The 17,085-nt window shown below is 41.6% G+C and overlaps 1 protein-coding gene across 1 annotated transcript in view; it reads left to right on the plus strand.

Annotated features, from left to right (window-relative positions):
- Deptor (DEP domain containing MTOR interacting protein) overlaps nucleotides 1-17,085 on the plus strand; it is a 127,330-nt gene that overhangs the window by 56,907 nt on the left and 53,338 nt on the right. Inside the window, exon 4 of the mRNA XM_069991328.1 lies at nucleotides 4,643-4,821. Coding sequence (XP_069847429.1) covers nucleotides 4,643-4,821 — 179 coding nt within the window. The remainder of the gene's footprint in view (nucleotides 1-4,642; nucleotides 4,822-17,085) is intronic.

Genomic DNA, 17,085 nt, shown 5'->3' on the forward strand with positions numbered 1-17,085 from the left:
AGCTGTGTGTATAGGTTTGTACCTGTAATCCCAGCACTTGAAAGTTGAAGCATCAAGCATTCAAGCTGGGCACTGGTGGTGCATGCTTATAATCCTAGCTACTCAGGAGGATGAGATCTGAGGATTGAAGTTTGAATCCACGCTGTACAGGAAAGTCTGTGAGACTCTTCCCCCACCCCCACCTCCCAATTAACCTGCAAACTGCTGGAAGTGGAGCTGTGCTCTAATAGTAGAATATTGGCCATAAGTGTAAAAGCTCAAGGCCCTGAGTTCAAACCCTAGTACTGGCACCAAAATAAAATAAAAAAAAAAAGTTCAAGGCCAGCCTTGAAATATAAGACAAGATTATTCTTTTCCCCATTGGCATTGATACTGTCATTAAAAGGCAAGTTGACATATCACTATAGTGACCTAACAGCTGTCTTAATAGAAGGCAAATGGCTGCCCAATGGAAGACCCGAGGGAATAAAGAGCAGGGATTATATCTCTTCTTCTTCTTCTATACAGTTTCTGTGAAGATGCTCTAGTCTGCCAGCCATGCACCTGCAGAAAGGTAGTTCGGTTCCTGGCCAAGTTCACCTTTGGTCACTCTTAATCCTATAAAATATATCCATTGATTTTCTCAATTGGGTATTGATTCCATTTGTCTTCATCACTTTTTCTTTCCCTCCTTAGTTTCTCTTTACCCTTCTTTTCTTTGTTGTGGCTAAGTAATTTTTTCTATTTTTCCATGACTATGAAAACAAGAGCATCTCAATAACAACCACTTATTTAAAAAGAACTTTAATGGCTGGGCTCCAGTGGCTCACACCTGTAATTAGCTACTCAGGAGGCTGAGATCTGAGGATCGTGGTTCAAAGCCAGTCCCGGCAGGAAAGTCTGTGAGACTCTTACATCCAATAAACCACTAGAAAACTGGAAGTGGCACTGTGGCTCAAGTGGTAGAGCATTTGCCTTGAGCTGCAGTGCAGGGATAGCATCCAAGCCCAGAGTTCAAGCCCCATGACCAACAGAAAAAAAGAAAAAGAACTTTTATGAAACTCAGCTCTCCTTGACAATCATTCGGTAAGGTTAAAAGAGGTTTGAATGGTTTTGAATTGAGGATGAGAGTGCTTGATTTCGCTCTATCTTTAGAGTGGACATGGCCTTAGAAGTTGCACTTAGCTTCCCTCTAAAGCTGATTCAAGGTCTGGAAATGGCTGTTAAATCAACACACATGGCCATAGGGAATGTGAAAATCACAGCTGCAATTTCAGCATATCAGTCTCTACATGGCATAAAAGCAGCACTAAAAGCTCTACTACTAGCTGACTTAAAAGAACAAGTATAGAGGAAAGGATATTATCCTTCAAAGACATAATATTCCATGTTTGCTGCATGTGATATTGGCTTTATTTTCCATCAGTTGGATTAGAAAAGATTTATTGAGCACACATAATGTGCCCCTCTCCCCTTGGTTTTGTTTTCAAAGAAATAAAAGCATGATTTAGGCATGATACCTGTAGGAATTTTTGGTTTGGTTGGAGGGGTGGTAGAAATAATATATTAAAAATTGAAAGGATGTATATGTGAAACTATGGTATGGTATTGATAGAGAGAGGGAGGGACAAACAGAGAAAGAAAGAGAGAAGGAAGGGAAATTGAGAGAATGAATGAATGAGCTGTATAGATCGCTCATTAGCCCTAATTTTTTTCATATAAGCCATAGGACTTACCTAGTCATCGAAAGTAAAGTCCTTCTGTGTCACTCAGAACCTATGTGATGGAGAGCCAGGCGCCCTTCATCTTCTCAAAGAAATGGTCATGAGTAGCTGGGGCTGGATCTCAGCCTCTCTTTGTCCAAGAAGCCAAGTTCCCATGCGCAGTAAACATCCTGTGTCACTGTACAGGAAGATGTGAGTAGTAAGAATACAGAACCCAGATGTGAATGAAGATGCTGTGTTCCCACCTCAGCCTCCCAAATGCACACACCATGACCGCTGAGCCTCAGGAGTGAATAGGCCCGAAGCAGTGGTGCTGGTGGTTGTTGGTAGGAGTGCCAAGATAGCCAGGCACTGATGACTCACACCTGTAAGCTACTCAGAGGCCTGAGCTTGGCGGATCACAGTTTGAAGCCAGCCCAGGAAAGAGAGTAAGTCTTATCTCCCATTAACCACCAAAAAGCCAGAAAAAAGAGCTGTGGTTCAAGTGATAGAACATCAGATTTGAGCAAAAAAGCTAAGGGACAATGCCCAGGTCCTGAGTTTTAAGTCTCAGTACTGGCACAACACACACATAAAAAATGCCAAGATAATTTGACAGGGAAAGATTAGTCTTTGCTGTTGAAACACCTGTGAGGCCAAGTGCAAAACAGTAAAGTTGAGGCCTCACAGTCCATCCTTTTGGCCTCACAGCCTCATGGGCCATTTTTTTTTTGGGGGGGGGGTCATGGGTCTTGAACTCAGGGCCTGGGCGCTGCCCCTCGGCTCTTCAGCTCAAGGAGAGCACTCTATCACTTGAGCCACAGCGCCACTTCCTGTTTTTCTGGTGGTTAATTGGAGATAGAGTCTCATGGACTTTCTTGCTGGGGCTGGCTTGAACTGGGATCCTCAGATCTCAGCCTCTTGAGTAGCTAGGATTACAGGCCTAAGCCACCCTCATGGGCCATTTTGACTCTTCTTCTGGCTTTTGTCCCTGCACATAATTTATATAATATATAATGGGAATATGTTATATCATATGTATATATATATATATATATATATATATATATATATATATATATACATACATATATATATATATTCCCATGTTGTTCAGGGCCTGCTAGGCACTCTTGTATTTTTTCTTCAATGTACAAGGAGATTACTATCAGCTTACTTATTTCTATTCCTGTATTGGCCCCTGAATGGAGCAGTTCCTTCTATTGTACTGCCTTCCCTCTGGGTTACTGTGAGTCTGGGAAATCTGACTCAGATATGGATCCAGGAAAGGTTGAAATCAGCTCACATACAATCCAAATTTGCTGAGCTCTAACAGGTGGCAGATAATGCTTAACCATTAAATAGTGTATGGCCTTATGCCATGATTATAGGCTAGCATGTAAAAAGTTTGGGTAAAAATCAGTTTGCTTCAGGCTGGGAAGGTGGCTCAGTGGTAGAGTGCTTGTCTTGCATGCATGAGGCCCTGGGTTCGATTCCTCAGCACCACATAAACAGAAAAAGCTGGAAGTGGTGCTGTGGCTCAAGTGGTAGTAGGCACCATGACTGGCAAAAAACAAAACAAAACAAAAAAATCAGTTTGCTTCATAAAACAGAAGACAGAAGAATCATCCATACTTCTGATTACTAATTTAGTGATTGGCCTTGTCTATAGAAATACATATAGTATCTTAATTCATTTTGATGCAAAGAAAAGAGATGTTTTGTTTTTTCTCTTACAATAATTGATTTCTGTTTTTCTTTGTGCCCATCCTGGAGCTTAAACTCAGGTCTTAGACTTGGATACTAACCCTGAGCTTTTGTGTTCATGACCAGTGCTCTACCAATTGAGCCACAGCTCTACTCTCAGCTTTTTTGGTAATTTGTTAGAGATAAGAGTGTCTTGGACTTTTCTGCCTGGACTAGCTTCAAACCACAGTCTTCTGATCTCAGCCTCTTGAATAGCTAGGATTATAATAGCATGAGCCATAGGCACCTGGAAATAATAGCTCTTTTTTTTTTTTTTTTAAATAAAACTCATGGTAGTTGTCATCATCATGTTTAAAATTCATTCATTGTTTAAGGTATATTCCAGGGACCATTCTATTTTTCTATTTTATTTTGTTTTCTGTTCTTTTTCTGTTCTCTTTTTCTATTTTATTTTATTCTTCCTGTTCCATTCCATTCTGTTCTTTTGTTCTAGTCTACTTATTATAACTTCTGTACTTTTTAAAGTTATATGAAAGGCCCAGAATAAGCAGATTCATGTAGATTTAATTAGTGTTTGCCTAGGCCTGGGGAGATAGAGAAATAAAGAGTGGCTATTGATGGCTGTGGGGAAAGAAAAGGTTCTAACTTGGATTGAAGAGATGGTGGTACAACCTGTCTATGAAAACCATTGAACTGTGTGGTATGGGAACTTCGTGTTACTGCTATGACATCTGGTAGTGTGACTAAACAGGCTATATTAAGGAGAATTGAAGAGCCAGACTACCAGCTCTGGCCACCTGTTGCACACAAGTGTGTGAATGACCCCAAGCCAGAAGACCTGTTCCACTGAACCCCAGGAAAGCCTATAGAATACTCTGATAAAATGAAATAATGTTAGCTTGTTATGTAGCAGAAGGTCATTGAAACAGATGGTAAGTTAATTCTCTATCACTCATTGTACCCCTAACTCTATAACTACTTTTTCAAGATGGCTAGCTTGAAATAGTAGACATTTAGACTGCATTTCTAGGTTTTTTCCCCTCCTAATTACCAAGGGAAAATGTATCTCATTATCTTCTGAAGCTGATCCTCTTAGAATTTACATTTATGGCAGCACATGCAGCCACATCTGCCTGTCTGACACCTTTCTTGCCATACTTCACAGAAACCTATGATGTAGGATTTCAAATGAGCTGTTTTCCTTTTGTGTGGCTTTGCTTTATTTTTTTTCTTCCCCTTTCCTTGTTCCCCAGGCTGATGAGTCCTGAAACCACACTTCTACAGCCCAGGGAAGAGGAAGGAGTCAAGTATGAGCGTACTTTCATGGCCTCAGAGTTCTTGGATTGGCTGGTTCAGGAAGGTGAAGCCACATCAAGGAAAGAGGCAGAACAGCTTTGCCACCGACTTATGGACCATGGCATCATTCAGCATGGTGAGCCTTTGCCTCAGTAACAAATGGCCCTATAATCCTTTGGCTTACAACAGCAAGCACCTCTTTCTTACTTGTGGGTCACTGACACCTCGGTTTGGATGCAGTTTGTCTTGTTTCCAAGCTGAGACTCAAGTTCAGGTCTGCATTTCATGCTTTTTCATTCTGAAACCCAGGCTTAGGGGCTATAATGACTTTATAAGTGTTTGACTAGAAGCTAGAGAGCAGGCAGATTTTTGCAGTGCTTCCTAAAGCTCAGATGTGATGATGTAACATCACAACTCCTTATTCAACATGCCAAAAGCAAGTCACCTAGTCAAATCCTGCTTGGGAAATAAATGCCCTGGGTAGGGGTAAGTGAAGATTTCCCCAACTGTGATATAAGTGGCCAAAATGAAAAGTCAAAGAAAAAAAAAAGACTTCGTAGAACTTTGATTTCTTTATAGGATTGAATTAGAATGATGCATTATAACACTGGTTAAGAATTGCTCTAATTATCTTTTCTTATATAATCATTACCTTAATACTTAATATATAAACATTTACAAAAACCTAATGGCATAAAACAGTAAATCTACCACACAGTTTGTACAGTTGGAAGGCTCACCCAGAAGACCAACCCTCCAGGCATACCACGATGTCAGGTTTGGCCACTCCCCCATTATGACAGAAAGACCAGTAGTGGAAGGGCACAGACAGGCTGTGGGGAAAGTGAGTATGAGATGAAATGCAAAGTAAGTATTTCAACTCATCTTCCTGATACAGAAATGAGATTTAGGTTGAAATAGAGAAAGAACAGGGACAGAAACAGAGAAGTATGCCTAATTAAATAGTGCCAGGCAAAGTGTGGCCTGGTTGATTATTCTCTTGGTGTTGGTTCTAGGAAACCAAAAAATCGTATTGCTGTCATCCCTTTAGGGAACAGTCTGCTTTCCGTGAGATGATTGATTACTTTTGATCCAGAGTGCAGTCTCTTCAGGATAAGTCATTGACCTCATTCAGGGGTAGTCTAGCTTTTGCGATAATGCCGTTCTAGTCTGCGGGGAGACCCGGCTATCAACCAAAGTTATTGAAGGAGAGAGAGAGACTTAGTAAAGGAGACAGGTATAAAATGGAGGTAGAGGGTATCAAGCTTTTCTACTGCTTTTACTAGTTGTAGTTGCTGTTACTGAGGCTTGAACTCAGAGTCTTGAGCTTACTTGGCTTCTTTGCTCAGGGCTGGCACTCTACCTAACTTGGGCTATTCCTCCAGTTTAGCCTTTATCTGGTTAATTGGAGGTCTTTTATGCGTAGGCTGGCCTGGAATTGATCCTCACATCCTAGCCTCCCGAGTTGGTACATTTACAGTTATGAGCCACCAGTGCTCAGGGGCAGATATTTGTACTCTGTCCATTTTACAGACCAGGAAATGAAGGCACCAATAAGTTAATAGGAAGTATAATGGATATTAGTACTAGTAAGTGTGAACTTGGACTTGGCTAGAGTGACTAAGGTTTTCCTCCATATGTTCAGGTTAGAATTTATTCTCTCATCTTGGCTACAGACAGAGGAAGTCAGATGATAGCAAGTTCTTGGAGAAAACAAGCTGCTTACACTATGATGTACTGACTCCTCCTCCAGGAGAGAAGACAGAGGATACCATGAATTATTTTCAAATGATTTCCCAGTAATTGTACCTTTAATTAAGTATAATTTTACAATGCTATAAACACAAGGGCCATCAAGGTCCAATGTAAAAGGTAATAGCAGGTCTTAGTCACAGAAGAATGTTTTTCATGCTTCTAGGAAGATTCACTCTTCTATATAGAAACACTGGGGTTTCTAAGAGAGCACCATTTTCTCAGCACAGCAGTCCATCGTTAGATGACTAACTTGGAGTTATAAAAATGTGACCGCACAGTATATGTTAGAGCTCTGGGTAAATACTGAGGAGTGTCTTAAGCAAAGCTTTCTCTGGCTAATAATTAGCTTCAGAGGTTACACATTAAAGAATGTCAGCCTGGAGGCTTTAACCAGAAGGTTTCATAAAAGAAAAAAAAAAGTGGCTCCCTAAATTGAACTCAGAAGGTATAAAAGTCTGGCTGAAATCCTAAGTCTGAAATCCTAACTAGCTTTGTCTGAGGATGGTGAATAATGTGCTTCCTTCAAGACACAATCTGTTAGAGCAATTAACTTACATGCATATTTATGTACATGTGTCTGTGTGTGCCTGTGTGTAAACTCAAACGCCCACAGGTTGACCACATATGTGCATATTTATCTAATGTTTTAAATGCATTGTTATTTACCATCTAATAGAGTCTGGGCTAAATACTTCATAGGTTTGAATATATTGGGGAGTCAAGTCCTTAAAGATACTTTCCCAAGGTTGCCTAGCTAGCCAGTAGCTTGGGAAGTAGCATAATATCTTGGGAAGAAGTTTGCCTTGCTCCAGTAATAGATACAGTCGGACATGGCTGCCTGGCAAAGTAGAAACAGGAGTGATTGAAGGAAAATGGGAACTTTAGACGCCAGCTCCATCATCATCATCTACCTTTTACTTTTTCCATTCCTCATATTTGGAGTGGGGGGTTGTGAAATTAGAATCCCACCTTTAAGAGCTCTCTCCATCTTCTTCAACTACATATGTAGTATCACACTAGAAGGATTCACCATATTCTTGTACTCATGGCTAAGATTTATTACAGTGAACAGCAGGATCAACAAGAGAGAGAAGGTGAAAAAAACACATCAGATCCAGGCACAGCTTCCTTCTGTGGCTGAATTGGCTCCTGCCTCCAGCAGTGACGCCCATTAGCATAAGTTCAACATCTGTGCAGGGAAGCTCTATGGAGACTCAGAGGCCAAGGGTTTCTCTGAGGACTGCTCCTGTGGACACACTGTCGGCAGAGCAGAGTCTCCATAAGAAAGTAGATATTCTCCATAAAAGTCACAAGTGCATGAGCAAATAGCATGGGAAGGCTGATACAGCACAGGACAGTGCTGCGGGTGGGCAGAGGGACCTCATCAGGTAGTGTAGTGCTTAGCGAATCTTCCAACAGCCAACTTCGCAGACATTAGCCACAGGCCATCCCTGCCAACAGGGCCTGTGTAGTATTAGGGCTTTAAAGGTTACTCTTTGCTGAACAGAATTCAGATAGCTCTGGGCTTTCAGCAGAACATTTCACTTTGGTTGCTGTCCTTTGCTAGCTCTTGTAACATGATCTAGATACCTCTAAATCATAGTAAACATTTAGAAACTCCCTGCCAGCCACTGCTGTAGCACACTGTCCTGTCATTTGTTTATTCCTCACAATAACTGTGTCAAGTATCATTCTTAGTGCGAAACAAGGTTAAGGTAGTTACTAGCAATGAGGGTTGCTAAGTGGTTAATTCGAGATTCAAATCAAGCCCGTCTAGCTGGAGAGCCTGCCACTTCACAACTAAACAAAACCGGATGCTAATTATCAGCCCCACTAGACTAAGAAAACCCTCAATTTATATTTCATCAGCTCACAGACTGGCAGATGTTGTAAGTGTTAAAAAAAAATGTCAGTCCATTAAATCTTCCAGATTCGCTTTCCCCAAACAAGGGACCAAGTTCCTAGGATTTTTGTGCAACCCTTACAAGTGGGATGATACACTTCTTTGCTTATATTCTGTGTTTCCCCCAGCTGCCTTAGCTGCGGTCCAGCTATCTAAGCCTTAAGTGGAGGGAGATAGAAACCAGATAATCATGTGGGAAAATTGCTCACAGCTGTAGCAGCTGACCCGGGATAATCAGGCTACTTCTGCCTGGCCTGGGTCAGATATTTCCTGGGAACAGCTATGATCGGAGCACTCAACAGTGTCCACACTTTTCCTTTTGTTTGAAATAGATACTTACGTTACATTTGCACTACACAAAGCAGTTTTACACGGATGGTTTTTTTCAGTCCCTCCCAGCTGCCTGAGGGTACTTAGAACTATCCCATCTACTAGTGGTTCACAGTAGCTGAGACATTGGTCTGAGAGCCAAGAAGAATTTGAGAGGCTAGATGCCACTCTCAGTAGGAACTGGTGGCATCTTTCCAGTAATCAAGAAAGAATAGCCCACATATATCTGGAATGGCTGAGAGGAACTAATTAATTAGTTCATTAGCTTAAAAGAAAGACAGCAGTAAGAGTAAGAATGGGAAAGAAGGAAGGTAGGAAGGATTACGGTGGTCCATACCTGTAATCCTAGCACTTGGGGGAGGTAACTAAGGAGGATCACCAGTTCTAAGCCAGCCTGGGCAACTTAGCGAGTTCCAGGCTAGATAATGAGAGCTTCTTTCCATCAACACAAAACAAACAAAAACTGAGTAGAAATATTTTCTTAGCCTATTCTCAATATATAAGATTTCAAATACATGACCTTACATTTTTAATGTTTTAAACATTTTAACTGATACCATTAACATAGTAATCCTGCAAAATTAGTATTAGCTGTTATAAACAGTGACATAATAACCATAGCATGTAGGCCTATCTTTTGTCTGTTGACTTCATTTCCTTCTGATATATACACAAGAGGGTGATACACTGGGTCATATGGTAGTTCTGGTTTTAGTTGCTTTTTTTCCTTTCTAATACCAAGAAATGAATACTATTAGGCTTTTGAGATGCCTCCGTACTGATTGCCATAGTGGTGGCACTTAGTCATATTCTAACAGCTACAAAGGTTCCTTTTTTCTGTCTCCTGACCAACTTGTGTGTGTGTTTGTTTTAAGAATAGCTATTAGAATTAGGATGAAATATAATGGTATCTCATTATAGTTTTGATTTGCATTTCTCTGATGACTAACAATGCTGACATTTTTCATATATTTGTTGAGCAGTTTTGTTTTTGTTGTTTTGCAAAATGTATTTAGAGGATTTGCCCTTCTTTGTGTCAGATTTTTTTTTTTTAGTTCTTTGTAAGTATAATCTTTTCAGTGGCCAGACTCTATTATAATTTTTGCTTTCTCAATTTAGAATTTCTGGGAATTTTCCCACTGTGTTCTCTTTCATGCTTTGGCTCTGTTTCCCCTTTTATTATAGCTGTATTCAAAACAAGAAGAAAAAGAGATGTAGCCAGAACTGTGTCGTAATGTAAATACCAGGGAGCAAGGTGGTTTGCTCAACTCACATACTAAGAAGTTGGCACACATTAGCCTGTTGATCTTTAGTTAAAGGAAAACAGGCCAGTAACAACATCAAGCTTTGAGCTTTTTTTTTTAAACACAGTATGAAAGGAAGGAAAGGTTCCTAGGTGCCTCATGTGGTATAATTTTCCACATGTGAGCGTCACTCACAGGATGGTAGTTTTTCTTGGTGAAGTGCCATCACTCTGAGCATTTCTATCCTTCTTGATATTAGGATGACTTCTTCTGATGTGGCTTGGGATCCTGGCCCCCAGTAATGTGCAGTGCTCAGGTTACCCACACATGCCCTGTTTATAAGGGTCTGAGCAAGTCTTAAGACACAAGCACATCGACCTTTATGCAACTGAAATACATTGGCCCTTTCTATACATGGGTTCTACATCTGTGGATTCAACCAATGGCCGCTCCAAAATACTTCTGGAAAAAACAACATTGCACAGAGCTGGGCGCTGGTGGCTTAATGCCTAGCAACTCAGGAAACTGAGATCTTAGAATCATGGTTCAAAGCCAACCCAGACAGAAAAGTCTGTGAGACTCTTGTCTCCAGTTAACCACCCAGAAAACCAGAAGTGGTACTGTGGCTCCAAGTGGTAGAGTGTTAGCCTCGAGCAAAAGAGCTCAGGGACAGCACCCAGACCCTGAGTTCAAGTCATCACCACCACCAACAACAACAACAAACAACAGCAAAATCAAAAAACATTGCACAGGTATTGAACACTTACAGATTATTTTCTATACAGTGTGACAACCATTTACCTCATATTTATATTGCATTATTATGAGCAATCTGGAGACAATGTAAACTGTATGGGAGGATGTACACCGATTAGCTGTAAATACCACATCATTTTAGATGAGAGACTTGAGCATCAGTATGGGTGGTAGGTGAGTTCTGGAATCATTCCCAACCCTCATAGATACCAAGGAGGACTATATATGTGTTGAAGTATTTTGTGTTCTGTAAAGTACCCAGCTTGTCCTTTCCCTTGTAGTACTTACTTAGTAGCGTGTGTAGGCTGGGTCTCAGGCTTATTAGAAGAGCAGTCCAGGATCTCCAGAGTGGAATAGAGGTAGTCATGGAGACTTGCTCCTCCCTGCTCCTGCTGGTCAAGGAGAAGGGAGGTGTTAACTCCCCAGCTGCTGATGAGACTTGCGCTGGACTCTTTGGCTGTGCCACTCCACGTGGGGAGAGTGTGGAGGAAGCTGGGGGACAGCGAGAGGAAAAGGAGAGTCCCTGTCCTGCAAGGACTGGATGGTTGCCATTCTCTTGCCATCACTGGTCTCTTTTCTTTCACCCTTTTGTGCATCTGGAAAAACTCTTTGTCTCAGCCACTCCCCGGGGGCTCTGGACAGGGGGTTCTGTTCGGGATGCAGACTCCCCTGGAACAGATCAAGAGTGGTTAGTAGACATAGCCCTGTCATCCTTAGCGCTTTGTGGTTTCTCCTGTTCCTCCTCTAGAAATCCCCCCCACTGGCCTCTCATGGCTCTTGAATCATCATTATTATTTTTTTGGTCAGTCTTGGGGCCTGGGCACTGTCCCTGAGCTTCTTTTTGCTCAAGGCTAGCACTCTACCACTTGAGCCAAAGTGCCCCTTCTGGATTTTTCGAACCCAGGGCTTCACGCAAGCTAGGCAAGCACTCTACCACTAAGCCACATTCCCAACTTTCACAGCTCTTGATTCTGAGTCCCTTACTTGAACTCCCTTTCCGTGATCCTCCTGTCTCCGTACATCTGGGCTGTTTTAGTTTGTTTGAATCTACAGTTTTTTTTAGGAAAGCTTCTTCCTCCTTTCCTACCCCATGCCTGCTGCTTGTCCCCACGTCATCCAAGAATAGATAAACAAATTTAAGTGAAGTGATTGGTAGCAATACGACTGGCCATATGTAAAGTCAGGAGTGTGGCTGTGGGAGAGTTTAAGTTAACCTCACGGACTTTTCTCCCTCGGCTGGCTTTGAACCATGATCTTCTAGATGTTAGCCTCCAGAGTATCTAGGATTACAAGCGTGAGCTACTGGTACCCAACCTGTATTCACCTCATTTCAAGTGCTCAGCAACATGTGTCCAGAAGCCATCTTGGAGAGCCCAGCTCTAGACCTTTTGAAGTCAGCACAGGAAGGGAAGTATATTGTGAATGTGCTTCTCATTTTTCAGGCCCTTATCTCAGCAACCTTTGTTCCTCTATGACTGTGATTCCAGACATCACTACTTTTCAGAGCCCGTTAAGACACCTATAGACAGCTGGTATGGCCTCAGCAGCAGCGAAGGCTCTCGTTTCTTAGCACACAGATTTCACAGTCATGGCTTCTTTCTTTCCCATGTTTTGATGAGAAAACAAGCACAAAAAGACACTACTTGTCAGAGATAAAAACAGGATCAGAGTGTCTGACTACACATACTCCAAGGTCTGAGCCATTGGTCTCCAAATGCTGTGTGTGTGTGCGCGCGTGTGTGTGCGCGCGCGCGCGTGTGTGTGTGTGTGTGTGTGCGTGCGTGTGCGTGAACGCGCACGTGCACTGGGGCTTGAACTCAGGGCCTGGATGCTATCCCTTAGGCTTTTTGCTCAAGGCTGGTGCTCTACCACTTGTACTTCATAGAGCTTTTTTCCCCCCAGAGCTGAGATTTGAACTCAGTGCCTTGCTCTTCCTCTGAGCTAAATCCCCAACCCATACTTCAGCTTTTCTGGTGGTTCATTGGAGATAGGAGTCTCATGGACTTTCCTGCCCAGATTGGCTTCAAACCAGGATCCTCAGCCACTGGTTCCCAGCCTGAGAAGCAATTTTTATACTTTTTTGGTTCTTATAAAAAACAGAGACAATATTCCATAGAACTGCCAGGGTGTGGCTTCCACACTGTATTTACATCCAGTTCTTTATTGCCATTTATTACTTAGAGCCTTGTTGAGGTCTGTTTGCAGCTTCAGTTTTATACTTTGTTAAATTTTTTTTGTCTTTTGGTAGTGGTAGGGATGAAACCCAGGGCAAGGACCTACTAGAAAGTGCTCTATCACTAAACTATATCCCAGCCTAGTATACATATATATATGTGTATTATATATGTATATATATATATATATGTATTAGTTAAATAAACTCAATACTGAGGTGCTTTGTAGAGCTCTGACTTTGGCTTTATACCAACAATTTCTAAAGATCTAGACTAGAGTTACAGATTCCATTCATTAAATTATGTACCTAATGTATTCCATTTGCTAGACAAAATAGTTTTGCTTTTAGGTCTCTTTGTCCTTAACAGCAAATCTGGGCTCTGAAAAACAAACCCATTTCTGAAAAACTGACCTTTATTATCACTAATAAGAAAGGCTGTTAGTATTTGGAATGCACACAGCTATTACTTAGTCATGTGTAGAGAAAAATAACACATAGTTTGACCCCCACCCCCTTCACCTTTCTGTTTCTGGCAGTAGGACACAGAAGCAGCAGGAACCCAATCACAATGCTATGTTTTGATTTTCTTCTTTTCTGTGATCTTTGCTAAAATTATTTCTCAACCTTTTTTCCATGTTCTCAACTCAGTCAATTAAGAAAGCCTAAATGTGCAATAACCTGGTACATGTAAAGTGCTTTGTTTCAATAATATTAGCTGGTAGGACTTCATGCTCTAAAATCAATTTCCTGCTTTCACATCCTCTCCTTAATGTTAGTGTTGAGGAAGTAATTATTTTAGCCTGTGACTCATTGTTGTTATGCCTTTGGAGAGTTTTGTATCTCAAGTACCTAGCCCTGTCCTTATGTGGGGTAGACACTCATAAACAATTGCTTCATCGTCTTGATTCAAGGACTTTTGCTGCTTTGGGAAATTGGTCCTTTAACTAACTACTGTCTACCCTTAGGAGGGTATGAAGTGAGCATTTAGGACTTGAAGAACAGCCCAGATTTTCTATAAAAAAATAACATTCTCCTGGGTGGCAGTGGCTCACACTCATAATCCTAGTTATTTAAGATGCTGAGATCTCAGGATCTCAGTTCAAAGTCAACCCAGGCAGGAAAGTCCATTAAGTCTCTTATCTTCAATTAACCACCCACAAGCTTAAAGTGGAGCTGTGGCTCAAGTAGTTGAGCAAAAGAGCTAAGGGATAGTGAGTACCTAGGCCCCAAGGCACACAGAAGAGGGAAAATAGAAAAGCTTTCTGTTGTAGTGATTTCATTTTCAGTTCATGTTTTATTCCAAACACATGGATAAGCACATAATCTTAATAGGTTATAAATGCTAGACAGTATTTTTAAAAGTATGTAATGTACAATACTAAATTGTACTAGTGCTTGGACTCAGTGAAACCGTACTCTAGAAGAAGAAAGACAAAACTGCAAGCCCATTTCTGGATATGTGAAGTTTATTTCCTGTTTGTGGCAGGGATAGTTTACAACACTTTTCAGTTTTTTACAACAAATTTTACAACACATATTCAGTTTGATTGCCTTCTAGAAAGATGAAATCCAAAGGATAGATTTGTTAATCCTTGAAGTTCATAACTTTAAACTAATTTTAATGCTGCTTTTTTCCCTTTTAATTTTATTTTGTATTTATTTGGCATGGAGGAATCGAACCCAGAGTCTCATGCATGCTTAGGCAAGCACTCTACCACTAAGTCACACACCCAGACCCTATAACTACTGTTAAGCAATGTCTACAGGTACTCACTGGTCCTTTTAGAAGTCAGTAGGAGCAAAGCACTGGTGTGGCTCATGTCTGTGATTCTAGCTGGTCTGGAGACTAAGGTCAAAGGATCCATGGTTCAAAGCCATCCCAGGCAGAAAAGTCTATGAGACTCTCATCTCCAGTTAACTACTGAAAAAGCCAGAAATAGAGACATGACTCAGGTGGTAGTGTGTCAGCCTTTAGTAGGAAAGCTAAGCAAGAATGTGAGGCCCTAAGTTCAAGCCCTGGTAATAACATACACCAGAAAAAGAAAGTATAGACATCAAGGGAACATGCTGTGGTCATTTACCACCCACTGATCCTTACCATTGCCAGCCCATATCCTTATATATTCCGTGACCCAACCATACCCACTCTTGCTGCTGTGCAATGACAGTGAAGACAATGATGCTGATCATGGCAGCTGTTGATCACTTTCCGTCTATGCAGTGACCTTGATCCTGCTTCACTTTGGCCTTGGTTTATAGCTGTCTCCATGGACCCCAAGTTAGCCCCATCCTCCCAGATCTTTCTTCTTCTCATACACTAGGCATCAGCCTTATTTTATTTAATTTCTTGAGCCTTATTTAAGCCCTATTTTTACTCTATTAGACTGTGATCCCACATGCAAGACCATCTTTTTCAAGTGTTCTGATGCAGGGAACAGCTGGTATCTACATCCCTGCCCATGCTCACTGTACTGCTGGATTTCATCACTTATTACATCATTCCTATTGTGGTACACCACTTTCCAGCCAACATTTCAAGGATGAATGAAAGTATGTGACCTTCCGCCTTTCCACTAGATAAGTAGCCCAAAATGCCTTCTGATGTTGAGCCCAACTTGTAGAGCTCAAGATGTTGTAAGTTTTTAGATAATAAGCTTCTTTTATTTCTTTGTGTCTGCTAAAATTGTCCTAATAATTGTTAAGGGAAGATATGTAGCCACATTTTACACACACACACACACACACACACACACACACACACACACACACACACACACACACACACACACACACACACACACACACACACACACACACACACACACACACACACACACACACACACACACACACACACACACACACACACACACACACACACACACACACACACACACACACACCCTGTATTGTGTTACCATTATTTTGGTAGACAAAGTGACATAGCTCTTGAGCTTTCTGAAAACTGAAGATACATAGTAAATAGGCTCAGTTTTTTTTCTCTGCTGAACAGTGAGTTTAGTACTCATATTGCCTCAAGTTTCTAAGCAACAAAATCTTCTCTGTTTACATAGCCCCATCTTTCTGGCTATTTTTCCTTGATGTCTGCTTTTCTTACTTTAATCCCTTTTAACACCAAGCATGCAAGTCCACTAGAAAATTCCAACAGAGCAAAAGGGAAGGCTTGGAGATTCCCCCAAATTATAAATTGGGTGATTAAAACATTGTTAATTTTTAGGATAGTAGTGCAGCTTGCTGCACTCAGGCTGGCTTAGCCTGTGTGGGACCCTGGGTTTCAATCTATCACCACAAAAAGAAAGAAAAAGGCAGCTGCTGATGGAGCACACCTGTAATCCTAAGCTGTGTATGAGGCTAAGACCTGGAGGACTAAGGTTCAAAGACAGCTGGGACCAGAAAGTCTCTAAGATTCCTTCTGCAATTAAGGAGCTTACAGCTTGGCTCGTGGTAGAGCACCAGGCAAGAGTGACCAGGCTGAGTGCAAGGCTTCTGTGTTCAAGAAAGGAGGGAGGGAGGGAGGAAGGAAGGAAAGAGAGAGGAAGGGAGGGAGGGAGGGAGAAAGAGAAGGGAAGGGAAAGGAAGGGAAGGGATCTCAGTGGTAGAGTATTTACTTAGCATGTGCAAGGCTCAAAGTTTGAACCCCACCCCACAGCAGAGCAAAAACAAAATTAAATGAGCACCTTGGGGGGCTGGGCTGGGAAGGTGGCTCAGTGTTAGAGCGCTTGCCTTGCATGCATGAGGCCCTGGGTTCGATTTCTCAGCACCACATAAGCAGAAAAAAAAAAGCCAGAAGTGGTGTTGTGGCTCAAGTGGTAGAGCGCTCACCTTGAGCTGAAGAGCTGAAGGACAGCACCCAGGGCCAGAGTTCAAGCCCCACAACTGACCAAAAAAAAAGAGCACCTTGCATATGCAGCAGATTATTTACATATTAAATATAGAAAACAGCACATTAAAGGGTAGGAAGAATTAACTTTTCTTTCTTTGGGAAACAGACTATTACATGTAGCTGTGGTTTCTTGTCTACTCGTGAAACTTGCCATGGTAAGAGATATTTTTGGCTTTTTTATGCTGGTTTGGGGCATGGACTTGGGACTTCTCGCTCTCACTGGGCCTTGTCTACTTACAATGGTGCTCTAACATTTAAGCCATGCCTTGAGTTCCAGCATTTGGCTAGTTAATTGGAGATAAAAGGCTCATAGATTTGTCTGCGTAGGCTGG

This window comes from Dipodomys merriami, unplaced genomic scaffold, assembly GCF_024711535.1.
Source record: "Dipodomys merriami isolate MVZ:Mamm:240054 unplaced genomic scaffold, mDipMer1.0.p SCAF_4, whole genome shotgun sequence".
NCBI lineage: Eukaryota > Metazoa > Chordata > Mammalia > Rodentia > Heteromyidae > Dipodomys > Dipodomys merriami.